The sequence below is a fragment of the Pyxicephalus adspersus genome, chromosome 3, assembly GCF_032062135.1.
Source record: "Pyxicephalus adspersus chromosome 3, UCB_Pads_2.0, whole genome shotgun sequence".
In the NCBI taxonomy this organism is placed as follows: domain Eukaryota; kingdom Metazoa; phylum Chordata; class Amphibia; order Anura; family Pyxicephalidae; genus Pyxicephalus; species Pyxicephalus adspersus.
This window is the reverse complement of record NC_092860.1, coordinates 94842713-94869529: the sequence shown is the minus strand read 5'-3', so window position 1 is coordinate 94869529 and position 26817 is coordinate 94842713. Positions and strand designations below refer to the sequence as shown.

The 26817-nt window shown below is 36.1% G+C and overlaps 1 protein-coding gene across 1 annotated transcript in view; it reads left to right on the top strand.

Annotated features, from left to right (window-relative positions):
* LOC140327433 (bifunctional heparan sulfate N-deacetylase/N-sulfotransferase 4-like) overlaps positions 1 to 26817 on the top strand; it is a 144697-nt gene that overhangs the window by 15256 nt on the left and 102624 nt on the right. Inside the window, exon 2 of the mRNA XM_072406819.1 lies at positions 4669 to 5897. Coding sequence (XP_072262920.1) covers positions 4911 to 5897 — 987 coding nt within the window. The 5' untranslated portion in view covers positions 4669 to 4910. The remainder of the gene's footprint in view (positions 1 to 4668; positions 5898 to 26817) is intronic.

Sequence of the window (26817 nt, the reverse complement as noted above, 5' to 3'; positions counted from 1 at the left end):
ACCTTTTTATCACTTCTTTGCATGGTTTCCATCAGCCCTTCACACACAGCAAGGCTCAGTGCTTCTTCCACTAGCTAGGTAACAGAAAGCCCCATCTAATAGAGTAGTGAAGGCATATTGTAAAAATATCTCCATAATAACTGATTTGTATTTGAAAATTGTATTATTGAATTTCCTGTGATAAACCTTATACAAATCTCTGCAATTTTTATATAAGATTTACAGTCATATTATTTTTTTTATATCTTTCAAAGCATACTTAATACTTTTTGATTCAGAAAATATTTTTATTGCTTGATAAGTCTGTGCATTAATATTTCATAATGATACAAGAATTCCCAGACTTCATACTTGGTACATTAAAACACACTGAAGTGATTTGAAATTTTTAGCCTTTGCACATTTTTCTGAACTGATCTTGTCCATTATGCATAAACTTAAATCAAAATTCAGTCTGGTGGGAGTATGAATAATCTTTGGCAGTTGACATTTAAACTAGTTCAAATTAGAGACTCCATTTAATATAAGATGTACCCTATTTAATTTGGTTCAGATGACAGTATCTTTGTTAACCCATTCATATAATATCATATTCAGGTTTTCAGGCAAGAAAAAGTTAGCTTGCTTCCATTTACTGCTTATTTTAGTGTGTTGTACTGGCTTGTGAATTAACTGAATGAACAGATGTATTTAAAATTCATACTAAATATAGCATTTTCTCTGAAGGAACATATTATATGATTTCCATTCTGCTGTGCAGTGACATTCAGCAAAAATCCCCACTGACAGCAATGGGAAAGTTTGCCTGAAGCTATGCATATAGTATACATATTTCTAAAAGACCTGAAGACTTTGCAGAACTTGGGTTGTTTTCTTTATTTATTATTTAGTGATGCTGTATGACCATTATTCTTGCACCTAGCATTTTGTTTCTCACATTGTTGGTCTCTTTTTTTTTTTGAATGGCAAGTCAGTCACCTGATCTGAACCCAATTGAGCATGTATTTCACTTGTTGAAGACTAAACTTCGGACAGAAAGGCCCACAAACAAACAGCAACTGAAAGCCGCTGCAGTAAAGGCCTGGCAGAGCATTAAAAAGGAAGAAACCCAACATCTGGTGATGTCCATGAGTTCAAAACTACAGGCTGTCATTGCCAGAAAAGGGTTTTCAACCAACTATTAGAGATGAACATTTTATTATATATTTTTAATTTGTCCAAAACTTTTGAGCTCCTGAAATGAAGTGATTGTGTAAAAAAAGGATTTAGTTCCTCGCATTTTTATGCAATCTTTTTGTTCAACCTACAGAATAAAGCCTAAAGTCTGCAGTTCAACTGCATCTAAGTTGTTTCATTTAAAATTATTTGTGGTAATGTACAGAACCAAAATTAGAAAAAAGTTGTCTTTGTCCAAATATTTATGGACCTAACTGTATTTATATATATACTTTATATATTTCAGAAGAACCCAAATGTGGCATTCCAGTTATACAGAACAAGCCCCATGTAAAAGAAGTTCATAGGCATACAGACTCCCACTCTGTACATAGCAAGCCATGAGCTAATCACCATTAGGCATGATAAAGGCAATTTAAAAAAATAGATGGACACTGGGGCCGCACTACTTGTGCAGATTTAGGAATTATGGCCCTGAAGCAGATCTTGCCATATAAATACCATCAAGATACTCCCATAGCACTCAAGTAAAAAACTAAGTTAAAAGCAACTTTAACTTGTTACAAACTTTGTACAACTCACTGGATGACCAGACGTGCCCCCCCTTAACATTGTACTGCATAACTTTCTACTCGGCTTTCTGTTATATTTCTGTTATATTCACATTCAGACTTGCAAGGCGGATTTAAGTTTGATTGCTGGCGGTTGGAAACTTCCTAACATTGGTATATTTTTACATCAGGCTATTTGTATGAAAGAGGAACCAAGGAGCCTACCATGGATACCAGCTTTCCTGCATGTAAATCTAAGGTTTTTAGGTCATCAGAGAACTGAAGGAGGGCGATTTGAGGATAGTCGGATAATAAAGCAGAGCTTTGTATGCATAAAAAATTGGCACCCTGAGCAGTTAGACTGTGCTACTTGTAAGAATTTTAAGAGTTGAGTAAGAAGGTATAAGCAATGTCCAACATAGAGATTATTTTAGAAGAAATACTATAACTTGGGTGAGAGGGGGTTATTAGACAGGATCACCATACACATGTGGCACAGGATATGTGAACAAACTAAGTTGCCTAACACATGCAGCCAACCAACAGGTTGGTTAAGGGTAGAATAAAATTGGTTTAAAATCAGCATGGGATACATTAGACCATCATTGACAGAGGAAGTGGCAGAATGGCAATTCAAGTGCTGTGTTTGATTTCCATCGCAGGTTCTCTAATAAATAAAGTAGTTTATTAGGTATGACAAACATTTTGTTGATACTTACGCAATTTTGTTTAATAAGTTTTTCAGTATTTTAACTTTAAGCACCAAGGCTCTGTCTGTATTAGTTATGTGAAAGACTTTCTTCTCGTTTTACAACAAAACAGTACAACCTTAAAATTGCCTGCAATAACTTTGGGGTTTTAACATGACCCCAGGTTCAGCTTGCAATGCAAGTAAAGCACACTAATAGGCAAGGTATTTATTTTTTAGATTTAAAAACAGAACACTAGGCAATTTCTTTAAGGAACATTGGGCATTTCTAAAATAAAACATGCTCCAGCAACAGTTTTGTTTCGCATCTATATTCTAGTGCTTAGACTCTGAACTCTTCAAAAAGGTGTTTTACCTTTTACTTTTGATTCTTCTGACCTTTTTGCACCATTGACATAATTTTAGATCTATTTGTTTCTACAAGTTTATGTGAGGATAGCTTTCTATGTTGATGAAAACAAGAAAACACTGCCCTCTTGTGAATAAACAAAATAAAACCACTTTCATCTGCTCGAAGCCAACCGGTTCGCATTTTGCATGTCCCTTAAAGGAGCAAGACCCAACATAACATGGGCATGGATCTTAATAACTGTTTGCTTTCAACATTTTATCAAAGTTACAAATCATAACTAATGTCAATAGCCCATTGTGATATATCAAACACATAACACTCAACGTATACTGTGCAAGTGTATACACTGGATCTATAAAAACATTTCCGTTAATACACAACCCGCAACTGTTATGGGAGCAAAAATAGAAATTTAATTTGAGTGGAAGGAAATCTAACAATAAGTAAATGTAGGGCATCTGTATTTCAGTATTGTGGCAATTTTTTGTCTGACACTGCAAATGCAGTTTCTTTGTTCTTGTAAACAGTCATCAGGATAAGTGGCTTCTCATTGGGAGGAATTAAATGAAGTGCCTCATCATTATGAGAATTGCTTGTTTGTTCTATGATACCGTAATTAATCATTTGTGTTTGTTTACGGGGAACAAAAAGACAAATGATGGCTATTCACACAATTTAAAAGTAAAATGTAGTATGCAAATGCAGGCATGTATTCCCATAATGTCTATGTAGAAATATGTTTGTTTTATAGGTCCTCTTGTGTTTCTCATGTAAAATAGGAATTGAATAATAAAATGACTGTGTACAACAAATTCATATTTCACTTTATATAGTGCTCTAGACCTGACCTACTTGTCTTCTCCGCTACCTTTTCATGGAAATATGATATGTGCAAGAGTTTTTTACTAAGGGGATAATCAATATTTAAATTACATTATTATTTAGATGTCTTCTATGTTAAATGTTCAGCGCACCTTAAAAATTCTATGGGGCTGTGTTCCAAAACTAAAGTTGCCCACAGATGGTTCTATTGAAGCCTGTGGGGCTGTAATGTAAATTCAACCCTGACAGTGAAGACATACAGCTAGACATCAAAGACATGGAGAGTTAGCAACAGCATCAGAATATGGAAATGTTTTAGTGCAGTGGTTTCCAACCTTTTCGGGCTAAAAAGCCCGAAAGCGAGGAACCACTAAATTTATCAGCTCCAGAGCCAGGTGTCACTCAAAGGGGAAGAAATTTCCTCTTTAGTGACGTCATGATGCCAGAACCCATCCACTCTCGCATTGCAGGTCTGAAGTCTAGAGACACAATCTGCCCACTTCCCTTAACCTGCAATGTCCCCGGGAGACATAGCCCATGGTTCTGGTCTTTGTGCTTCCCAGCACAGCCCTTCTCTTGACCCCGCTCGGGGGTGCACCGGCCAGAGCTGCGGACCACCAAAATTTTCTTGCGGACTGCCGGTTGGCGACCATTGTTTTAGAGTGCATATCCTTAATGCAGGTTCACGTTAAGCATGCAATTTCCCATGCAGTTGTTCTTAATACAATTTTTGCTATATAGGCCATGCTGTATTTTGACTTAATAGGGCCTGATTTATCAAAGCTCTCCAAGACTGTTATGGATGAAAGTGGGTGATCCAGCAAACCTGTAATGGGTTTGATCAAGGATTGAAAACATTTGCCAAATAATAGGAATTTTTTTAATCTCATTCCACAGTTGCTGGATCACCCAGGTTAGTCTAACTTCTGTAGTCTTGGAGAACCTGGAGAGCGTACGCCTGCACTCTATGGAGTTTAACTAAAAGATGTGTTCCTAATGTTTGTGTGCCAAGTCTATTTCCAATCATTTTTTTCATACCTTTTTTTTTTTTTTTTTAGGTGATGATCAACATTAGCCATCAAGAATTCCTGGTAGCAAAACAAGTCCATCGGACAGACTTCTATACATATGTGCTCCTGACCAAACTTATTTAGAAGACATTAATGTAAATGTAGTGCAATGGTCACATAAGCATTTACAGAGGAGTGCAAGTTCACTTCTACATTATACTCGAAGAACCACTTTATTAAGGAATAGGTGGAGAGACACTTTTTAGAAAAAAACTAAAAAAAACAAAAACATGAATCATATTGTAAAGTTGCGAAGGAGCTTCCGAACACTAGTACTTCTCTTAGCCACTTTCTGTCTTATAAGTATAGTCATTTCTGCCTACTATTTATATTCTGGTCACAAGCAGGCAATAGTACTTATTGAGACAACAGCTCAAGATGACTGTGAGGACATAAATCTGTTGCCATACAGGACAGCTGAGATGAGGACAGCTAAGCCAATTAGTATTGGAACTGCTGCAATGACAGATCTCACAGTGTTACTCTTTGTGGAGAGTCAATACTCTCAGCTTGGACAAGACATTGTAGCCATCCTGGAGTCCAGCAGGTTTCAGTACCATATAGTAATTGCACCTGGTAAAGGAGACATCCCTCCACTTACTAAAGATGGGAAAGGTAAATATGCAATCATTATCTATGAAAATATATTAAAGTATGTAGCAATGGACTCTTGGAATCGAGAACTTCTCGAAAAATATTGCATTGATTACAGAGTCAGCATCATTGCTTTTCACAAAGCTAATGAAAATAGCATGCCAAATACCAAACTGAAAGGTTTTCCTTTACTTCTCTACAACAATGTAGCCCTGAAAGACTGTTTTGTGAATCCATCTTCTCCACTGCTTCATATAACAAAAGCAACAGTTGCGAAAGGTCCTCTGCCTGGAGAAGACTGGACGGTATTCCAGTTTAACCATTCAACATACCAACCTGTGATTTTATCTGAACTGCAAACATTTGAGCAACATGACCATTCTTTATCTAGATCTTCCCTTCAAGCCACCGTTATTCAGGACCTAGGACTTCATGATGGGATTCAACGAGTTTTGTTTGGAAACAACTTAAATTTTTGGTTACATAAATTAATTTTTATAGATGCCATATCTTTTTTGTCTGGGAAGAAACTTAGTTTATCTTTGGACAGATTCATTCTTGTAGACATAGATGACATATTTGTTGGAAAAGAAGGCACTAGGATGAATGTTAATGATGTTAAGGTAAGCACACTTTCTTTTACTTAATTAAACTGTGCCACTAATGAGGAATATATAATAAGGATACTTGCTTTAGTGCGTGCTTTAGGAAAGGAAGACACAGCACAACCGCTACCACCAAACCTCTAGTCTTTAAAATCAAATTTTAAGGCTTATCAATGATGATGCTTGCATCTGTCATGTTAATTAATGTCATCATACAAATACTGGAAAGAAAAACAATTCACAAGCTGTGTTCCCTGAGATTAGATGTCAGCTGCCAAATCACCTCTGCACAGTCCAGATGGGAGATCCCCCAATGTTTAAGTTTAGTTATACTTTAGGCTCAGCTGTAACCAAAACTTTTTAATGTTAATTTGGACTGGGGCACTTCTTCATAAAGCCCCTTGCTTCTTTTTGTTATAACTTATCAGAAAATGCTGCTCATCAACTAATGCATTTCGTGTTGAGGAGACTAGTCACTCAAATTGTTAGGCTATGTGACTAGTTTCCCCAAAATCCTTCTCTCCACCAGTTCTGAGGACTCCCATTTCCAGCATTATTGAAGCTGAGGGGAACAGGGTCCACAAATCCACTTTGGCTTCATGAGAGAAATTTTATGGACAGAATGATAGAATCATTTTAAGTACCCTTTACTGTGGTAGACTACAATCATTTACAGTAAAGGAAACCCTTTACTACACTTTACATATACAAATAGTAATAGACTAGTATTTGGTGCTGTAAGGCCCTGGTTTAGCAACAGTAATCACCAGACACCAGTCCCCTAATCTTACACCACACTCTTCACCTATAGAAAGGCCCCGCTCAGCCTCAGGAGACTGGTTGTGTTACCCAACACACGGTTTCCCCCAGGACGTATTTCACAAGGGATGGTGCCTTGGGAGGAGCTGGCAGTGGACCAGGAGCCCAAAGATAAAGCAGTACCAAGATTCCAACAGACAATTCCAGAATACAGAGCCAGAGGTCATAACAGATAATCCACCTATCAGACAAAGTACACAGTGACAAACACAAGCAGAGTCGGGGTCACAGTCGGTGTCAGAAACAGGAAAAGTCAGCAAAAGTAAATGAGATGAAACACACTCCGGCACAGATTATCCCAGCTAAATGCTACAAAAGGCACTGGTGACTGGGAGCAGAGAGGCTATTAAATCCCAGCAGCCAATGGCAGCGCAGAATAGAGTCAGGAACTGATCAGCCTCTAGAACCCCCTTCAGCTATGCACAGCCTAACAGTCGTTGCTCTGGATGCTATAAATACATCAGGCTGCACGGGTAAAGGGAAACGGGCTGCTGCAATTTCTTTATTCTCTTTGCTGCTGCAAGTGACATTGCTGGGCAAAATAGACTGTGTGGGATACTGCTAGGGCGCACAGCCTGGAATCGCCCGCCCGATAAGCATTTCCTAACAGGTGCACTGTGGTACCATTTATTTTTTGGCACCCTAAAGCAGTGTTACAGAAGTAGGTAATGCATCTTGTTTTTATTTATTTTATTTTTTTTAAACTTGCTATTTATGGAAAATATTCATATATATTATCTGCACGTGTTTGACATCAGCTAAATCATACGTAATAGAACATTAAAGATACATGTATTCTCTGGATTTGTGGAAAGCAATTACTTTGTAAAACACTATAACATTGCGACATTTGCAAAACCTCTGTGTTCCATGAAAGCCTACGATTCTTCTAAAGGTTGTTGGGGGTTTCTTCAATAATGAGCGGTTTGTAACTCTCAGGTCAGTTTAACTGATATCAATGATCTTTTTTGCCATCTGTGAGGCATTTCTATTGACAACTAATCTAATTTATTGTGAGCTGGATACAGTAATTATAGAAGGGGTTCCTTTAAGACCTGAAAGTTATTTCAAGAATTCCCCCATGTTAAAAAAAGTTGGCCTAGAAATGTTGTCACCTATTAGGAATATAATCCTACTTCATCTGTGTAATACAATATTGTCAATCATAAGGGTTTTTACTCTGCTTCTTATTTTCTTTTTATTTATATCAGTGTGAGCTAGCATCTGTTTAAAAATATAGCCTAATAAAATTAAACAGGCAGTCAAACAAAAGAATCATAAAGGGCAATGTTATAACAAGATATAAGCATACTCCTGGGCAAATGGTATAATTGTGACAAAAGTATTACTTTCTACATTTCTTTTCATATAAACCAAGATCAAGCATGGAACAAAGTAAAAACACGACAAGCTGTTGTAGCTCCAGTTTTATTAAGAAAAAAAAAAACAAGAAAAGAAAAGAATCCTCTGTGGATAACCCATGTGCATTGCAAGGATTTTGAAAAAAACTAAATAGGGGGGAGTCTAGGTTCATTATAACTACAAGGTGCATGGTGTTTCAATGTGAAATGCTCTGGTGTTTTCATTCCTTTGGAGGTAGTTAGGACAGAGGTAGTTAACCACAACCAAACTTTCTATTATAACAAACTCTTGTGGTTGAAGATTTAAAACATGTGTTTGTTACACACAGTACATGAGTACACATCACCATCTACTGGTAGCCAACAATAATGCTCAAAAGATGGATAAAGAGCAAGTGACCCAATATAACTTATTAAAAGCACAAAATACTTATACCTGTAAAAAAGGGGAAAAGATAAAGGGACAGACTAAGCCTATGTGATTTTAATTTTTCACCTTTACCAATCTGAGAAAATATGCAACAGTATGTATATTTTGATTTCTTTTTTGGCATTTTTGGTTTGATTTTTGGCATTGATTCAGCAACTAATGATGACTCATGTTTAAGAATGTCCCATAAAGAGACAATCTGAGTATATTCTTTTTTCTGCTTGATCTACTCACAATTACAAAGGCCTTTATAATTATCCTAAATGTATTTAGCTTATGAAAAAAGTTCTGAAAACGTTTCAGTATTAATAGTTAATGCAACTGTAAGTGGCTTTCAGCGTAAGCATCCTCCTTGAGAGCAAGCAATTATTGAATCAAAATGATTTATTCAGATGCCGAGATCGAAATGTAAGTAACGTGAACCAAATATGCTCCAGAAAAAAAATAACATTTAACTACATTCAGTTGAAGGATATGTGTTAAGTTTGAAATGCATGCTAAGGGTGGCATTTTAGAAACATTAATTCCGTTACTTTAAATGGTGTAAGTATGGTGAAAAAAACATTCTGATACAGACACTAATGTACTCGGGGCAGTGTAAATTGCACTGAGTGCACTAACTAGAGAAAAGAAAGGAATATCATGCTTTAAAGCCACCTGCTTTAAAGCCAGTGAGCAAACACCAGGAATACAGGCTTGCATAATCGCACTATGGGGTCCCCATTACTTTAATTTTATTTAGGGCCCATGAAATGATACGTCCTTCCTGAAAAAAAAAGATTGTTGAATATGGCATCTGTGCTTTTTTTATACTCCAAATAACTTTTAAGTGTGTTATTGCATAGAAACCAATTAGAATTTACTTTGTTCAGTTCAGTTCAAGATGAGTTCTTCGGTTGATATGAGCTCCTGTACTTCGACTGATTATGTAAGTACAGGGGTACCAATACCTGCTCCTCAGCCATGCTGTGGTTAGTCCCATCAGCGTATACGCAGCTACAGGACATATAAGCTGGCAGGAGAACTTATAGTGTGTGGTAGTGTGTTCCTTAAGGGTTGAATACTTGCTGCAGTTGGGTAATAATGAATAGGTTGCATTTTATTTTAATATGTCAGAAAAAGTGATAGAATCTGTGCTTTTAAAGCCTGATTAATCCCATGCTCTCCACGACTGGAGAAGATGGACTACCATGCTACCATGTGAAAACCTGGGGGATCCAGCAAACCCGTAATGGATCTGGTCCAGGATTGAAAACATATGCCAATAATACCAAATTATTTTTAGGAAATCCTTTCCAGGTTTGCTAAATTGCCCAGGGTTATCTGTGATAGTTCTTGAATCATAGTCAGTTCAGTCTTGGAGAGCTTTAATAAATCAGCCCCAAAATGTATAAATCACCCTACACATAAAGAGACATTACAAAAAAATATTTGTTGCTAAACACATTTAAAATATCACTTAAGAAAGTAAAATGTTAAAGAAGCTTTAACAGTCCCAATTGTAAACAAATGCTATGCGGGTGCATGCTTTCTGTGACTTCCATGGGTCGCTATGTAAGAGGGAACCTTGCTATCTAATGTGCATGAGTTGGTATTGCCAAGTTGGCATTCATGTAGAACTCTCTGAGTTTGGTTGCCAAGATTTTATTAAAAAAGGTTTATGTATACTAAGTGTCTTGTCTGTGTAATGTCAAGTGTAAAATGTTCCCACTCACCCAATACTTCTGAGTTGTTAGATCATGAACCAACAGAGACAGGTAAACTGAAAAATGATTTGTTTTGAACTGTACATCAAACAAAAGCATAAAATGTTTCATGAAACACAAAATATTATTTAAGAAACAAAATCCACAGAAATTTACAAACCAGCTCAGTTGGCTGCCCATGAACACAGAGCAAACTGCTGCTGCTGCGCCATGGAGCCGCATTCCTTCCCCCCCCCCTCCCCCTCACTGCAGGCAACCACATCCGCATGCACTTGTGACCATAATGCAGTAGTTGTATGTAACAGCGATTTGCTGCTTTTGGGAACTGCTCCCCATTTCCAATAGTTCCCAACCGCACAAATTCATTTTTCAGCATTGATGTATGGGAGTTTTTGACTTTTTGGAAAGTTTAATGGTTTTACTTTATTACATTGAATTGGTGGTAGTGTGATTTTTATTTTATTTTTTTAGATACTCTTGAAGAAGGTCTTGCATTTCAATCCCCAAAGCACCCATTTATTGAAGAAGGAATCTGCAGATTTAATTTTCCTGTCATTCATGGCATAATTGTTTTAATTAAATTGCTGGTGTTTGTTATAATTGTAAAGCCACAGGTGGCATGAACAGTAGCTCTACTCTTGCGTGTACACACTGAGCTGTCTGCAGGGCAGGCATTCTGCCAGGCTGAAGCTAGCTTGTCCAAGAATTCTCTACCTGTGATTTTCAGAAGTACATATTAGAGAATCTAAAAACTGCAAAGGATGCTGGGCAAATATAGTACAGTCCCTGTTCCCCATTTGTTGTACATTCATTTTATCAAGTACTAGTCAATGTTATTATTATTAATATTATTATATGTTTGCATCCACTACAGTTTACAGCTGTGTATAACTCACATTGACATATGGCTGCTATGCCTCTGTAAGCACCAGTCAGTAGCCACATCATATATACACTATATATATATATATATACTATATGGTTAATTTACTATTAGAACATGTTTGCTTAGAAAATGAATATGAAAAGGAATCAGCATAGAAAATAAGAAGAGATGCTGTGCCATGAATAAAAGGATTTCTTGCACTTGTACTAGGTGAATAAAGTGGATATAATTCTTGATTTAGTAAAATATATATTAGCAACAGTTCATATAAAAGAAAATTAATTACAGCCTTCTCTACCAACTTTACACATATTGGTTGTGCAATGTTTTTTTTTTTTTTACAAAACTATTACATATCTGTCATAACAATCGGTGCCCTGCAATTTTCATGTTATTCCACAGATCTTTATTAAGGTTTAAGTCTGGGCTACAACTGGTCCACCCAAGGATATTCATCTTTTCATCAATTCATCTTTCTCTCCTTGAGCCACTGGCCCTGATTTACTAAAGCTCTCCAAGGCTGGAGAGAATACACTTTGATCAGTGAAGCTGGGTGATCCAGAAAACCTGGAATGGATTCCTTAAAATCATTTGCAATTTGCTAGCAAATGTTTTCAATCCTGGACCGGATCCAATCCAGGTTTGCTGGATCACCCAGCTTCACTGATGAAAGTGTATTCTCTCCAGCCTTGGGGAGCTTTAATAAATCAGGACCACTGTGTGGTCGACTTCTCCACATACCTTCTTCTCATCTCCAACTTTCTAGCAGAAACTGAACTTATCTGTTGCATTATTTCCTTCACTTGGATCTTATTAACTGCATTAGGTAAATACAGATTGATGTTTTTGTATTTCTTTTTATTATTATTAATATTATTATTATTATTATTTGTATTACTTTTTGAGGAACAAATTATGTATATTTTGAAGAGTGTGATTATTTTCTATTATTTTCATTATTTATTGTAATCTATTAAATATGTGGACCTACAAAGTCTGCACTTGGGCCTAATAATAAAGTATAAATGTAGCTGTTTCCTTGTTTTCTGCTAATACAATCTGAATCTTTGCAGTCAGGCATTAATCTTCACTTGTCAGAAACTTTACATCAGCTGAGAGCAGGCATCAGTCACAACTATCACCCATGTATTTTATTACATACTGTGCATGGGATAGGCTGCAATAAAATGCAATTCTAATTAGATAAATACGATTTAGATTTAGAACAGAAAACAACATGCCCCCAAGAAATTCTTACAATATATAGCTTGGTATCATGTTTTTTTATAGCAAGAACACAATAGTTAAAATGATTTATCGCACATTGCCACAGGGGTGTTTTAAACAACATAAATAAAGATTATGATTTATTCTGCCATCTGGTATCATCTCTAGGAAATGTAAATATCCCGTATTCATGCCTTTGTTCCTGCATACTGTAACGTGTACTGGGTGGGGGTGGCAATGTGGCTAGTCAAGTTGTAGCAGCTGCAAAAACTGGTGGAAACAAAGTCTGTTCAACACTTTACATTAACACTAATCAAATGGAAATAAAGACATGCCAATTTACTTTACCGTACAGGCAATCGAGGAGATGTGGCAGAACATATGCTATTACTCTTAATAAAGCATACACTTACCTACCCAAGAAACAAGTACGTTCTCTAACAATTACTTAGAACACTGTTAAGTTGAGCAAAGCTGCAAAATTTCTTCTACTTGTCAGCATATGTTGAATGTACAGAAAAGTGGTTGAATCTTCTTTTCATTCTGCAGCCATGATACTGCTATAATATGTTTGGTACAATGACAGAACACTAGGTAGAAACCTGCCACTAATTATTTGCAGTACATTAAGCAGGAGAAAGATATTAATTATAGTACAGTATTCCAGGTTTACACAACCATTATTTATATATTTCACTTTCCTAAAATGATTTTTGCTCCTGTGCACAGGTAAGACTCTAAAGCAAAAATCCACCTAAAATAGCAAGATATAAATAGTACATTGAAAGATAAAATAACAAAACCAGCTGTTGCTACAAAATTCCCCTAAATTACTTTTTTTCTTATACAATATGTCCTCTGACTGATGACCAGCAATTTTCAATTCTCATTTTATGAACCCAGGTCATCCTGGACCTGCACTAGCCTATAATTGGACAGTTATTGCAAATCTGTCTGCCTTGGGTCATGGCAGTCGGATTCTGGATCATCATTAGGATGATCAAATCAGAAGAATCAGATAGCTGTCATTTTTGACCACTTACAAGCAATCTTGTATGATGACCTGGAAAAAAGTAAACAAGTTCCGGCATTTGTGATTGATACATTTTATGGTTTTCCAAAAAAAAAAGCATTGTGCCTTTGTTTCTACCCAGGGCAGTTAAAGGTCTAATAATCTTTTCTGGGATAAATCAGTGTCAGATTATAGCTGACTTTGGATTTAATCAAAGACGGTTCATACTATCAACTACATGAATGACTTTATTGGAAAGTGGATGGAGTGTCTAGCGCACCCATTCCTTCTAGGACACTGGATCCCAAATAAAGAGCTGCAAATCTTCAGCAACACAGTTACAATTGGCCCTATCCAAGCCCTTTAATCCCTTTACCAGGTGATTTTGAGGTTTATGATGCTAAATAAGTTGGCATCACATGATTCCTTCTCCTACATTATATTATATACTATTGTTAGATAAAAACAAATGATGCACATTTTCTTTTTATAAAAATGATACTGTGTTTTCACAGTCATAGCTTTAGAACATTATAAATAAATACTGTAGAAAACTTTCCCAGAATCTTCTGCATTATGAGCAAAACTTTTCCTTTTTGCTTGATTTACTGGATATAGATCGATGTTTGTCTGTTGAGAAACACTGACGTAAATACTATTTGCAGAATGACATGAAAGAAAGTAAGGTTAAGTGTTATTAGTTGCTTTACATAAAATGCAAACAATTGACAGTGAGTACTTTAAAAGAATAGTGAGCAACCAGGTCGATTTTAGAGGCTGCAGTTAAAGTTTATGATTTTATTTAAGAAAAAATTATTACAGAATAATATGCAATCATTTATTTGATAATTTAATACAGTCAGGGAAATAACTGTAGTCAAATTTCTCTGTGTGGCTCCAATGGTGCCAATATATATATATCTTGTATGAGGGGGGTCCGAGCGTTAACAAGAATAATATTGGTCCCCTCCTTCTGTTACAGTGCCAAACAACACTGCTCACACTCAGGAGAAAGGAGAAGGGGAAGTCGAATTGGAACATGGAATAAATGTCAGCACGAAACATATACTTGACTTCATTTTCAAGCGTTCTTGTTTTTCCCAATGCCTGGTAGTAGTTCTGGTAGTAGTGCCTGCCCGTTTGTTTTCGCAGAGCATTGCAGGAAGTAAATTTTATTGGTGGATAGTATTGGTTTTCTTTCTTTAAAATAATTTGGGGAGTGGTTTACTTTGTTGAAAAAGGAAGTTTGTTTTGAGTTCCTTTATAATTAGCTGTATGGAGAAAACTTGTCTCTATTACTTTCTAAATTTCACTGTACTTGGTACAACTAAACTTTAATAAGCTTGCTTTGCATTGTGTTACATTGAGTGGGTAATGGCAGAAAGATAGAAAAACAGTTTCTGATTGTCAAATAAGACTTTAGTAATATTTCAATGCTTAAGAGGGTTCCTATGAACTTCAGCTGTGATGCTAGCACCCACATATCGATTGACAAAATAGATGCCGGAAACAAATGCCTGATCTAAGCTTGTCCTATGCCAAATAGGGATGATAAGCCTATTCAACATTCCTTGACTAGGGTAGCTCGTACCTTGCCTTAAAGATTTCCCCCCCTTTACCATACCTACCTCTTAACACTCTTCCTTGCCAGCCCCTCCCTCTTAAACATCCCATAGCTACAATAAAAACTCCACACCTGAAATGCGTTTAAAATGGCTGGCAAGCAGCCGTTTATTTAAATAACATACCTCTAATAATATTCATAAATAACATAAATAAATATTTCAACATACTTAAACAAATAACCAACAAACAAATAAATACCACTTTTAAATAACATTTAATGACAACCTTAACATTAACCCCTTTGTTACCTAACCAATCTATAACTCTCACTTAACCCTTTCTTCAGCAAAAACCATTTTCACCCAACAACAACTAGATTGCAGCTCCGAAAGGTAAAGTCTGCCACGCCACCACATTTCCATAATAACCAAACACCAAGCCAACCTGGCCCCCTAGCAGCACAGCACCACCTCAGGGGCCTCCACCGTTCCACTTGAAAGAGGGGGGGGGTTACGCCACCACCTTGGGTGCCCCCAACAGTAATTAACCCAGAACTCTTACCTTCCACCAAACCTCAACCGCCTCCATGCACCTTCTAACAGGGCGGGTGGTGGGAAATTTCTTCTTTCCAAAAAACTGTGCTGTCCCTCTCTTTTTATCTATTTTACTCCACCCCTTAAACTTTTGACCTTACCCTCTCTCAATCCCCCTATCTATTTACTGTAATTCAATCCTAACCTCCACCCCCCCCTTTCTTTTCAGGCAGCACGAGCACACCTGTCATGCCGCCCCTACGCATATCCCTGCTGCGGGCCTCTCTTTATCTTAATAAATGCTTGATTAGTGGCCTCTGCAGGTACAAGTCCTTGAGTTTTTTTATTTCTTTTTTTATTCTAACCTGGGATACTTTCTTCCCTTTTTGATGTTACACAACATATGTGTGTGTAAAAATTGTTATTGTAACATACTCATTTTCCATTATTTTATTTATAATTTTGTTTCTGCTTAATGTGTGGGAGTGGGGCTGGTTCGGATCAGAGGGAGTTTGATTCACCCCCTTCTCCCCATTACCCTTAGCAGCAGCAGGTCGGTTGAAATAAATATAAATCATAAAAAGTTTATACAGAACTCGGGAAATAAACATATATAGAAGGAATTTTAGATACAGACAAATCTTTGGTATAATTCTAGTGAGCAGTTAGTAGGTTTCAGTACCACAAGAAAGGAACAGAAATTAAAAATATGAATTGCAAAAGGTTTTTAGAAATTTGAGGCAACCTTTAATTTGTAGTTATAACCCTGAATACAGTAATGTATATTGAGTGATATCATCAGCACAAGGGATTTAATTTTCTCAAATGCTGGTGCTTTGCCAACTGTGCCAGCAAAAATACATATAGTAGTATGCATGACTCAGACAGAGTTTTATAATCCCATGTTTTAACATCCTTCTAAAAGTTGGGCAGCTGCTGTGGAAAGCTATGAAACAAGACTAATGGCTTTTCAAACAGGAGTTTTAATTCTTAAATTCTAATTCCTAAGTGCAGTACCCCATAGCTTTTAACCTGATTTCACTCTCTAAAAGTCAAAATAGGGCAGGACGAATTATGTCTAGTTGCTATTAAAGACTATTAAAGTCTAAAACTAGTGATAAAATCATAATGGTCTAGAAATGCTTGTATGCTGGGGAAGGAAGTAACTGATATTGCTGGAAGTTACTTCCAACTCCATTTTTTCTTATACGTATCCTGCCTGCGTTTGTTCTAAAGTAAAATCATCTGTATTAAAAACACAAGCCCACCTGATTTTCAGTACTCGCAATATTACAAAAATTTTCCTTTTAACCGATGATGGCATGTAAAATCTTTTGAAACAGACATCAATACCATTTTAAGAAACATCAAAACGAGACGTTCATAGGATGGATTTCTATTAGCACCTTATTCAACCACGTATCAGTTCAGGGAAAAAATCAATAGCCACAGTATTACAAAGTAGTAAAGGTTCTAAATTTGCATGGTTGTAAGTGCAGGATCCTTGTGGCTGCCAATATCTGTTTAAATCTGCATCACTGTGAAGTGCCCAGTTCTGTTATTAGAAGAAGATTTAAATGTAATTTTAAAACATATTTTGACATTTCTGCATTTTTCTTTAAATAGGAGATCTGGTGACTTGCCTTTACAGCTCATCTTTGGGCATTTATTAATTATCCTTCCACTTAGGGACTAGATCTACTTGAATCATTAAGTGTTACAGCGTCTACTTCCCACTAAATGTCTGGGATGTGACAAATAAATGACAAGAATGTGATTTAGTGCCCACAGGAGAGGGTGCTTAATCTCATTTTAAGCAAACTTTTTGGTCCCGTGTACTGCCTGTGCTAGGGTTCAAATGGATCCACAAGGATGCAGGAATCAAAATGTAAATGAACATACCGTAGATACGTCTGGGCAGCACATTGTAAATGCCTGGGAAGTCTAAACTGTGGATTTACAATGTTTTAGACATACATTTAAGTTGTCTTAACATATGACCCTTAGAAATTAAATACATATTTTAATGTTATTTCTATAAACATAAATATGTATGAACTGCACCAAGGCATCTTAAATGTGAACTCATCTCCTAATATACCTGAAACACGCATTTATGTTATTCTGGTTCTGACACCTGCGTAAGCCATCATTTATTGTGGTGGCACTGGTGTTTTTCAGCATATAAAATCCATATTCATTAAAATGACCTCCAATGTGTTTAGTTCACAATAAAAATGAAATTATTTCTAACTTTCTACAATATGGGGCTCAAGTATTAAAACTGTATTCTTCTTTTTGCTCACAGCAATCAATTTGTTTCCAATTTTAGTTTTCATTTTTCATACACAATTAAAAATTAAATCTTACTGGGTTCTATAAGCTACTTTTCTGCTGGGGGAAAGGCAACACCCTATCAGAACTCTTATCATTGCCTATACTTTATGTGTCTAATCATTTTAAATCATCTTGTCTTATTATTAACATTGTGCAGCACTCTTCACTGTTTATAGAATTATCATTGTTATCTTTGTGGTCTCTCTGCATTAGTCTAGAATTGGACCTTTTGCTTTTCAGAGATCATTTTTCCATCTGTTAAGCACCATATGAAAAATCATCAACACCTAATCTATTCTGAACTGCTGCTGCCCCTGTGGCCCTGTTGCATCTAAAATTAATATAACTCCCACTGGAACTGTTATTCACCATGTATCTAGAGTGAAAATACACAGTGCAAGGATAAATTTTAGCTGACCTTATGCTTGCTAATCAGACTGACTCTATTCACTGCTAAAATGAGAACCGCAGTTAAGAACATGTGTTAATTAGATTTCAGTAAATATGGTCAGCTTTCTTTCTTCCAACTAGAGTTATTTTTACTTTATGACTGCAATATGCTACAACATCGTTAGACTGAAAAAGAATATCCCACTATTTAAATAAAAAAAAAAAAAAATCTGAAGATTTTTAGAAAACACTGTTCTAATTTACTGTACACAGGGAAAAAAATCTTCAAAGGTAACTGATTATGCAGCATGTAACATTCATATGCAATATACCTTTTAGTGGCTATCCATGTTCTGTGCTTTCAAAATGCATTTTAATGGAAGCTTCCTTAGTTTTATGCATTTAGGTGTCCTATTTTGCCTCCTCTTTACACCTGTAAATGCCAGTAACATTTGTTATCTAGCCCATAGTCATCCAAGCCCAACCTTTCTCAACCTTTTTACCATGTAGGAACCATAACCGTTGAAATAACTTTCATGCCTTAGGGTATCCCTGTCTCCTACATTGCTGGCCAGTTTGTAGCATGTCACCCTTAGGCTGGGTCTACATGGACGTTTTGTAAAAAGGCATGAAAACGTTCCTACTGCATTTATAGGCGTTTTTATGCACTTTTTTTAATGTTTTAAAACTTTTAAGTGCTGGAAAACGCTGAAAAATGTCTATGCCGCATTTTTCCTGCGTTTTCGCATGTTTTACCGCGATTCTACAAGCGTTTAAATTTAAAGTTCAAATTTCTTGCATCAGTTATATTGAAAACATTGTTTGTTTTCTTTAATGGCTTTGAGTTGTGTAGCCAAAAACTTTAAACCAGATGAGTTCCTAAAACACAATTACCATCCGACAATGGGTATGTAAAAGATGATTCAGATACAACAAAATCATTAGGCTGTTTTTTGCACTTTTCTCTACTGTGCTTGATACCTTCCCCTCTATTTAATAAGACTTTCTCTAGTCCAGGGGTGTCAAACTCAAACACACAGAGGAACAAAATTAAAAACTTAGACAAAGTCGCGGGCCAAACTTGAAATTTATTGAAAAAATTGAGGAAATTTTTCCTTCTCGTTAGATATATGGAAACAAAGAAGTTTTGCTTCACATTCAATCTGGAACAAGCCTATAATAGAGAAAGAGGCATGAAATTTTAATTTTTATTTTTTTAAGAAAAAATCTAATGCCTTTTTTTCCTATTTGTAGCCTTCTGAGTTAAATCTCAATGGTAACCTTTTTTCACAGGCTAACAATAATAATAACAATATTCTTCTATGAAAATCCAACCATTCAAGTCCATGTCTTGGAGCAGCAGGAAAAAGTACAGCTGAGGGGGAGGGCTGGAAATACCGTACACCGCCAATACGGAGTTCAATCTTATGAGTGGCCCGCGGCTGGAACTCCCTCTTCATTGAAATAGCGCCGCTACTAATATTCCCAGCATTATTTGCGTCTATTAAACAGTCCAATGCAGGGCCACGCATAGGCAGAGAGCCTGCTGGTCTATAGATGCGAGTGATGCCAGGAATTGTATTAGCGGCGCTATTTCAATGCAGCGGCATGCCATATTTAGGATTCCTTTGGGGGCCAAAAAAATATGCCCCTGGGCCAGAGTTTGATACCCCTGGTCCAATCTAACTAAACATAAGGAGAAACTGGTAATTAGTGGAGGTGATTTACTGAGGAAGTTTAGGTGGTTCCATTCTGCAGGAGAATTTTCACTTAGCTGAATGGGGGTCAAGCACTGCCATCCAATCATTTCATGTGCAAGCAAAATTCTTCATTTTTACATTTTCTGGTATATGATTGAATATTCTTTTCAAAGTGATTTTTACCACCTTATTAAAGATAAGATAAGCAAGCTATCACACTGCAATAGATAAATCACTTAGCATCTCTATTAGCAACTCAGCATGGTTAATATGGTGAAATTTCCCTTGCGTGTGATAATTCTTTTTGTTGAGTGACTAGTTTTAACTGTTTTTGTAAATCCCCATAAATATGTATCTGGCTACTACAAACTAAAACTAGATAATTTAGGCAGAATGTGCTTGGATTCAAGGGAGCAAACAAAGACTTGCAGGCATTATAATGAAAAAATAAGGAAAGACTATATTACACATGCAAAATTCTTAAAAGTTTGGGCTTCTTAGATATAGTATTTGCAATTTGGAATTTATCTCTTTTGCATGTGATTATTTGTGTGATCTTTTGTCCTCTACATACTACTCGTTTACATCTGAATTACAGGAGGTTGATTGTCAAGACTTACTTATAATGATGTTATACCTATCCTAAAAAAATCTTGTAAAATAAATTGGCTACTATTGCTAGAAAATTGTGTCCATAAACAAATTAAAATACACAAACCTTGTAGAATGAATTATACATTTGGATTAACTAAACATTTTATAAACATTTTTACAATGTACTGGTTATTAACACAATGTAAATGAACTACATGGAAAGTTGATGTGTAGCAAAGATCAATGCTATGGTTATAAAATAATGTTGAAAAAATAATTAGCATTTTTATTTTTCCATCACTGGTTTCTCTACAATGAAATTGAAACTCTATTTTTTCCATCAATTTTTATTTCTAGAAGTTATTGTACAGACATTGTGCACTTCTCCGGGGTATTGTATCCAGAAGAACTATGAACTCCCTGTCCTCCAGTAACTCTATACTACTGTATGCAAAGCTATCAATTTTTCATCCCTCTGCTGCTATTTTGTGAGCCAGGAAATATAAACAGACCATGAAGGCTTTAGATGCCTGGTACCAAAGTCATAAACTCAAGGAAACATATATATATTGGGACAGATTTAAACATAAATGACACAATAATTTTTTAATTTATGAGTATTACAAAAAAGTACTTTCAATGCATTGGCAAACTCCAGTTCATTTTTGTAAAAATATAGATTTAGTATAAAGAATTATCACAATTCGAACTTATGGGAACATATAATAAAACTTTTAATCTGACAATAAAGAGTATTAATTAATTTTGCACTTGGTGCTTTTAAACGTTGTGCTAGAAAAGTAATTAAAAATATGTCTCCTTTCCACTGTTTCTGATATGTTTCCTTAGGGTCAGTATACACAGGTTATTTATTTAGGGTGTGTATTTCAACCATTTGTCATTCTTTCATTTTGTATGGCGGAATAGACAAAATGAAAAAAGATATCAAAAGAGCATTACTGGGTTGCTAAAGTTAGGTATGTAGTTAGGATATAACTCTTATGTGCCTCTGCCATTATTTGGGCACAGTTTCTTACAAAGGAAACTAATGTCTTTCACTCCAATTATGTTATTAAAAAAAAAGGCGGTCCAGTGATAAGTCCCAAAAAGCATGATGGTGCCTGACTATGGCATTGGATCTGCTCACTATTAGTGATCCAGCCATGGGGATTTCAGCCTGTATGGCTTGTAGTCAGTAATTTTGTTTTTATTATGAATTTATATATCACAGGTATAATATGCAGTGCATTACCATGTCTGAAGTCATCTCTCTAACATGTTCCTTGGGAAGCTCAGATCGTAATCTCCCTAATTTAGGATAAAGCCAACTAGCGTCAGTGACTAGCGTCACTTTTTGTGACGCTTAGTGCAGATAGTGTCCTGACTGAGTTTACACCCTGAACCTATCCATTTATATCCATTTAGCATCCATTGTTTAAAGGTTACTCCATGCTTCTATATCAAAAAGAAAAGTATTAGAGGTAGATTTTAGGATAGCAACCAGTGCCAGTTTCAGACTTGGAGAAGTATTTCTGTGTAATGTTCCACACCCACATTTTATTTTGTTGAGATTACAATGACTAGCTGAGCAAAAATGTATTTCTTTGAGGTTCATACACTCTGCAAAAACATTATTAAACAATAACAAACGTTATTTATTAATTTACAATACTCATATACAGAGATATATTATGGTACCATATGGTTTAAACAACAACAGTATGTTTTTTGCAATTTTGTCAATTACATAGGAGTTGTAGCACATGCTATGTTATTGCTTGTGTCTGGGAGGATGCATTATATTTTCTGGTATTCACTGTCATCCTGACAGAAAGTGAATATGGATCCAAATGTTATAGTGAACGTAATAGGAGGTGTGGAGAAATCTTAATTGGCGCTAAAAAGGTAATGCCTTAAAGGGAAGTCCCCTTTTTTGAAAGTTTCCTAGGGACTGCATGAAATTTTTTTTTTTTAATTTGGGCTCTGTATTCATTCTTTGATGCAGGAATAAACTAACTCCTGTGCACATGTGTGGCAGTTTCATAATAATAGGCCGACCTAGATGTTCTTTCCATGGAGGCGTGGCAAGTATTGTGGACATAAATTCCCATTAAGTATAGACTGTCTCTAGGTACAGAGGTGAATTTTTGAGCATCTTCCATAATTTAGCTACAACCTAAATTGTATTCTTACTAATAAGTATATAGAAAATGTGTGCAAAAATGTGTTACTTCTTCTCAAGAAATTAGAATAACACTCAAAATATAAAAACTAACTATCACAGATCAGCAGCACAGCTGATCTGGTACTTGTTGGTCACCAGACATATGTGAGATCAGCAGCAGTTGGTTCTCTTACCTTGCTCCTAGCTGCTCTGTCCAGGCTCTGGAGTTAGAGGGGTTGCTGAACCTTTCCAGCTGATTTATCTGCACCTGATCATCCAGTCCCCACCCAGCCTGCCTGTTAGCTTTACTATATAAGCTGTGTTCAATCGGACACTCCTTGCCTTGGCAATAGATGCATTTACCTGTGGCTATCTATTTCCAAGTGCTGATATCCTGGTTCTGACTCTGACCTGGTCCTGTTTGGTTTTCGAGATTGTCTACCGATTTGGTTCTATGCTTTGGTTCTATCTGCTGTCAGCTGCTGTCTGCACGTATGTGTCTGAGGGCCCTAACCTGGGCGCCGTCTGCAGCAAAGTCCATCTCTTCTTGCAGGCTGCTCTGGTTTAAAGCCGGGTGCTTCCTTAGGCGCTCCAGAGGTCATACCTCTGCTAAACGTGCAGATTGCACAGAGGGTCCTGTTCCCCAGATCTGTGACACCAACAATCCAAGGATTTTATTTTTCAGTAAAACTTAATTACAAGCTACCAAAGCTTGAACTACTGAATGTTTCCTTTATTTTGTCAGGTTCATATGGTTCACAGGGTTCTCTGTAACTTCTCCTAGCTGGCCTGGTGCCATGGTGATGACCGCTCATTGGGTGGGTCCTTGACACCCTACACTTACTAGTCCTCAATCTTCTAGGTTAAATGACAATCTGAAAGAATGAGGGCATCTACCAGCAAAATGGAATTACTGCATAACACAACCTTGGGGAGAGATAACTATTGCAGACATTTTCATTTTACATACTTGATGGGGCTCCCTAAAACTCATGGTGTTATAGCTGGAGGCAGGCTTAAATCAGAAAACAGGGTGGAGCAGAATCGTCTGAGACTTTAAATGGATGAAGTGAGTTCGAAGAACTGGGGAAAGCTCAAGCATTTTATTATAAAGGAACTCAGCATCCTAAGCATTATGCTGACATTTGTGTTAATGAGTCATGCCATGGAAGTGGAGTAATTACCAGTACTAGAGTGACAATTGTGGGAAAGAGTGTGGTACTTAAGGCTGACATCTTTCTAACCATTTACCGAAACATACCGATATATCTGATGATGAAAGAAGATTTAGTAATCTTTTAAAGATAAAACATCAGAAAGGTCTTTATCTTTTCTGTATAAAAAACATTTTGGAAAAATGTCACTGTCTCAAATTTTGCTGCTGATTTATTAAGGGTGTTTTGAAGGGCATATGGCTTTTTTTACAACTTGTCTTCAGTTTATCGTTTATTTTCCAATAACATTTATAGAGAAGGTTTGCAAGAAATATACACTGTGATTTTATTGTACATTTACACTCCAAAAAACATTAAAGAGTTTGAAAACCTTAATTACTATTAATTAATTGCAATGCGTATATCTGTGTGATATAAAGCTAAATACTTTCCAGTTAAAATTAGAATATACATACACATTGCATAACATACTGCCAATTTAGCAAAGCACTCCAATCAATATCTTTCACCTCCTACATAGATTTTATTTTAGCCAGCTGTGAAAGTAAAAAAAAGCAAAATCCAAACTGCTATTTGTGCAGGTTGGTAGATAGGAATTTGGCTCAATAATTGATTGGTAGTAACTGATTTGACCTTTTTCATTCCTACCTCCTATATGAGAACTATGTTATTGTTAGAAAGTCTTACATTAGGTGATAAGAGAACCGGAGATGAAGAAAAGTGTTTTTCTGCAAAGCCTCAAGCAAGGCTTAATTAAAAATACTTGTTGTGGAAGTGCATGTAATAAGACATAGTGCATGAGTTCCACAGGGATATAGAACAAAGAAACAATCTAAACAACACTAACACTGAGTATTAAATAATATCTATGTATGATCTTTCTGTACTGTATGTATGTTATGTATGTATATCACTAAAATAAATTCAGGTGCTGGCATAATGTCTGCTCACAATACAAATACAAAAACAAAAACAATCCCATGCGCAATTACAAAATAGTTAACACATTCTTAGCTGTTTTAACAATTTTGTTTAGATAGTTGAAGAGATTTTTGTTGCACGCATTTCCAAATATATATGGAACTACACAACTAGACCAAATTACCTCTGCAAAGCACTACGTACAGTTTCTAGATTCTTGCCGATGTTGGCAATCATTTTGGACAAAAATCTTATGTCTGTGCAGTTGTTTACCCACAACACTCTGTGATTTCATCCAGATGGATCTCTGAACAAATGACAGTTAATAACTGCTGTTGTCTGCTATTGAGGAGTATGCAGCAGAGTGCCACCTGCTTATCCCCACCCCGCTCCTCTCCATAGACAAGCACTGTATTTGTACATTAGGTGTTGGTAAATGGTGGGGAACATTATTGACTCTAACAACCACCAGCCTAAAGAAAAGTCTGTCTGCTATTTACATGAGAAATCTGGCTCCTGCTGTGCTAGTTACATAGTGTGCTGATGACTGTTACGGCTGGTACTGTACTTGACAGCCACCATTCACAAAGATTTTGGTAAGGTAGTTACCAGCTGGGAGTTTTTTTTAATGGCAACCATGATTCATGTACATGGGCTTGTGAACGTATACAGAATTTTACCAACTTGGCATGCACCTACAGTTGGAACTCAGGTTGCAGCAAACACGAACATCATACCTGATCAAAATCTAATCCCTCTACCATAGTCAAATGTCTTTACCATAGTGGCATAACTGGTGTCCATTTAGGATGAAGCCAAGTAACCAGCCCTTATGTTTTGGGATGTAGGCAGACATCTAATGGATAGTGCTAGTTACAGTGCCAACCACCTCGTCTTTGCTCATCATTTAATATTGTAACTGACAGCCGTCTTTATAACACTAGTTTTAAAAAATAACAAGCAGCATATCTCAAGACATAAAAGAACCTCGACTTTCTATTGAAAAGCATGGTGGATGCAAGTACACTGTATATGATACTACACTATATAGGGTATACTATAAGTGGTAAAATATATGCTGTTAATTCAAGGCCTTGCCCCACTTCAGGATAAATCATGTCCTAGAACATTTTTATTTCTGCTTGTTTTTATAATAGGAAATCTTTCTCCAAGACATTCTCAGATCTGTAATATACCTTTCACTGTTGCATTCAGCTGCCAGGGACTGCACTCACAAGTGTCACAAATACACATGTAAATCCTTTGCTGAATGACATACAGCCTGATTTGCACTACTTCTGCACACCATTTTGTTAGTCACCGATTTGATAATACTCTGTCATAGAGTCATTCTATCAGCATCACAACATCATAAACGTGTCAGATTATATTATTGAAAAGATGATCGCATTTCCCATACTAACATTTCTGAGTGACACAAAATATAAACTGGCATCAAGTGCTTTAACAAGTATAGCTTTTTTGTCGTCACATTAGAACATTTTGCACTTATGAAATAGAAAGGATTTACAAACTGAATATATACTGCACGTGATCTTCATACAGCAAACAATCATTTTAACATATAAAACATCATAACATCAATTTACAAAGACACGGGTGTTCTTTCCCATGTGTTTGTGAATTTATCTCATGATAATTGTCAGATAAAAATAGTAAACTCCCAAAGCTAAATAAATATATCATTGGTGTGAAATGATTATTTTTCTGTTTGAAATGAATAGTTAAATACTGTATTTCTCAAAACACTGTATTTTTTTCCTTTTTCCAGAAAAGCTGATTTTTCTGGTCTCTTAAATAGACATTTCATAGTTCACTCTTAACACCAGAAACTAGTGTTATTTTTAGAAACAAAACCCTCTGAGATTTGAATTTACTGGATTACAAAAAAAGTATCAGCAAATAGCACACAGTATGAAAATAACAAATACATTATACTTGTATTTGATGCTGTATAAAATGCCTTCATCGATCTAAATTATATGAGCTGATGTTTTATATTGCAGTGACTCCAAACGTTATGATTTATGAGTTATGATTTGGGCACCTTTGCCTTCTGGCGAACCTAACATGGATCTTCACTAACTAGTTCCAGG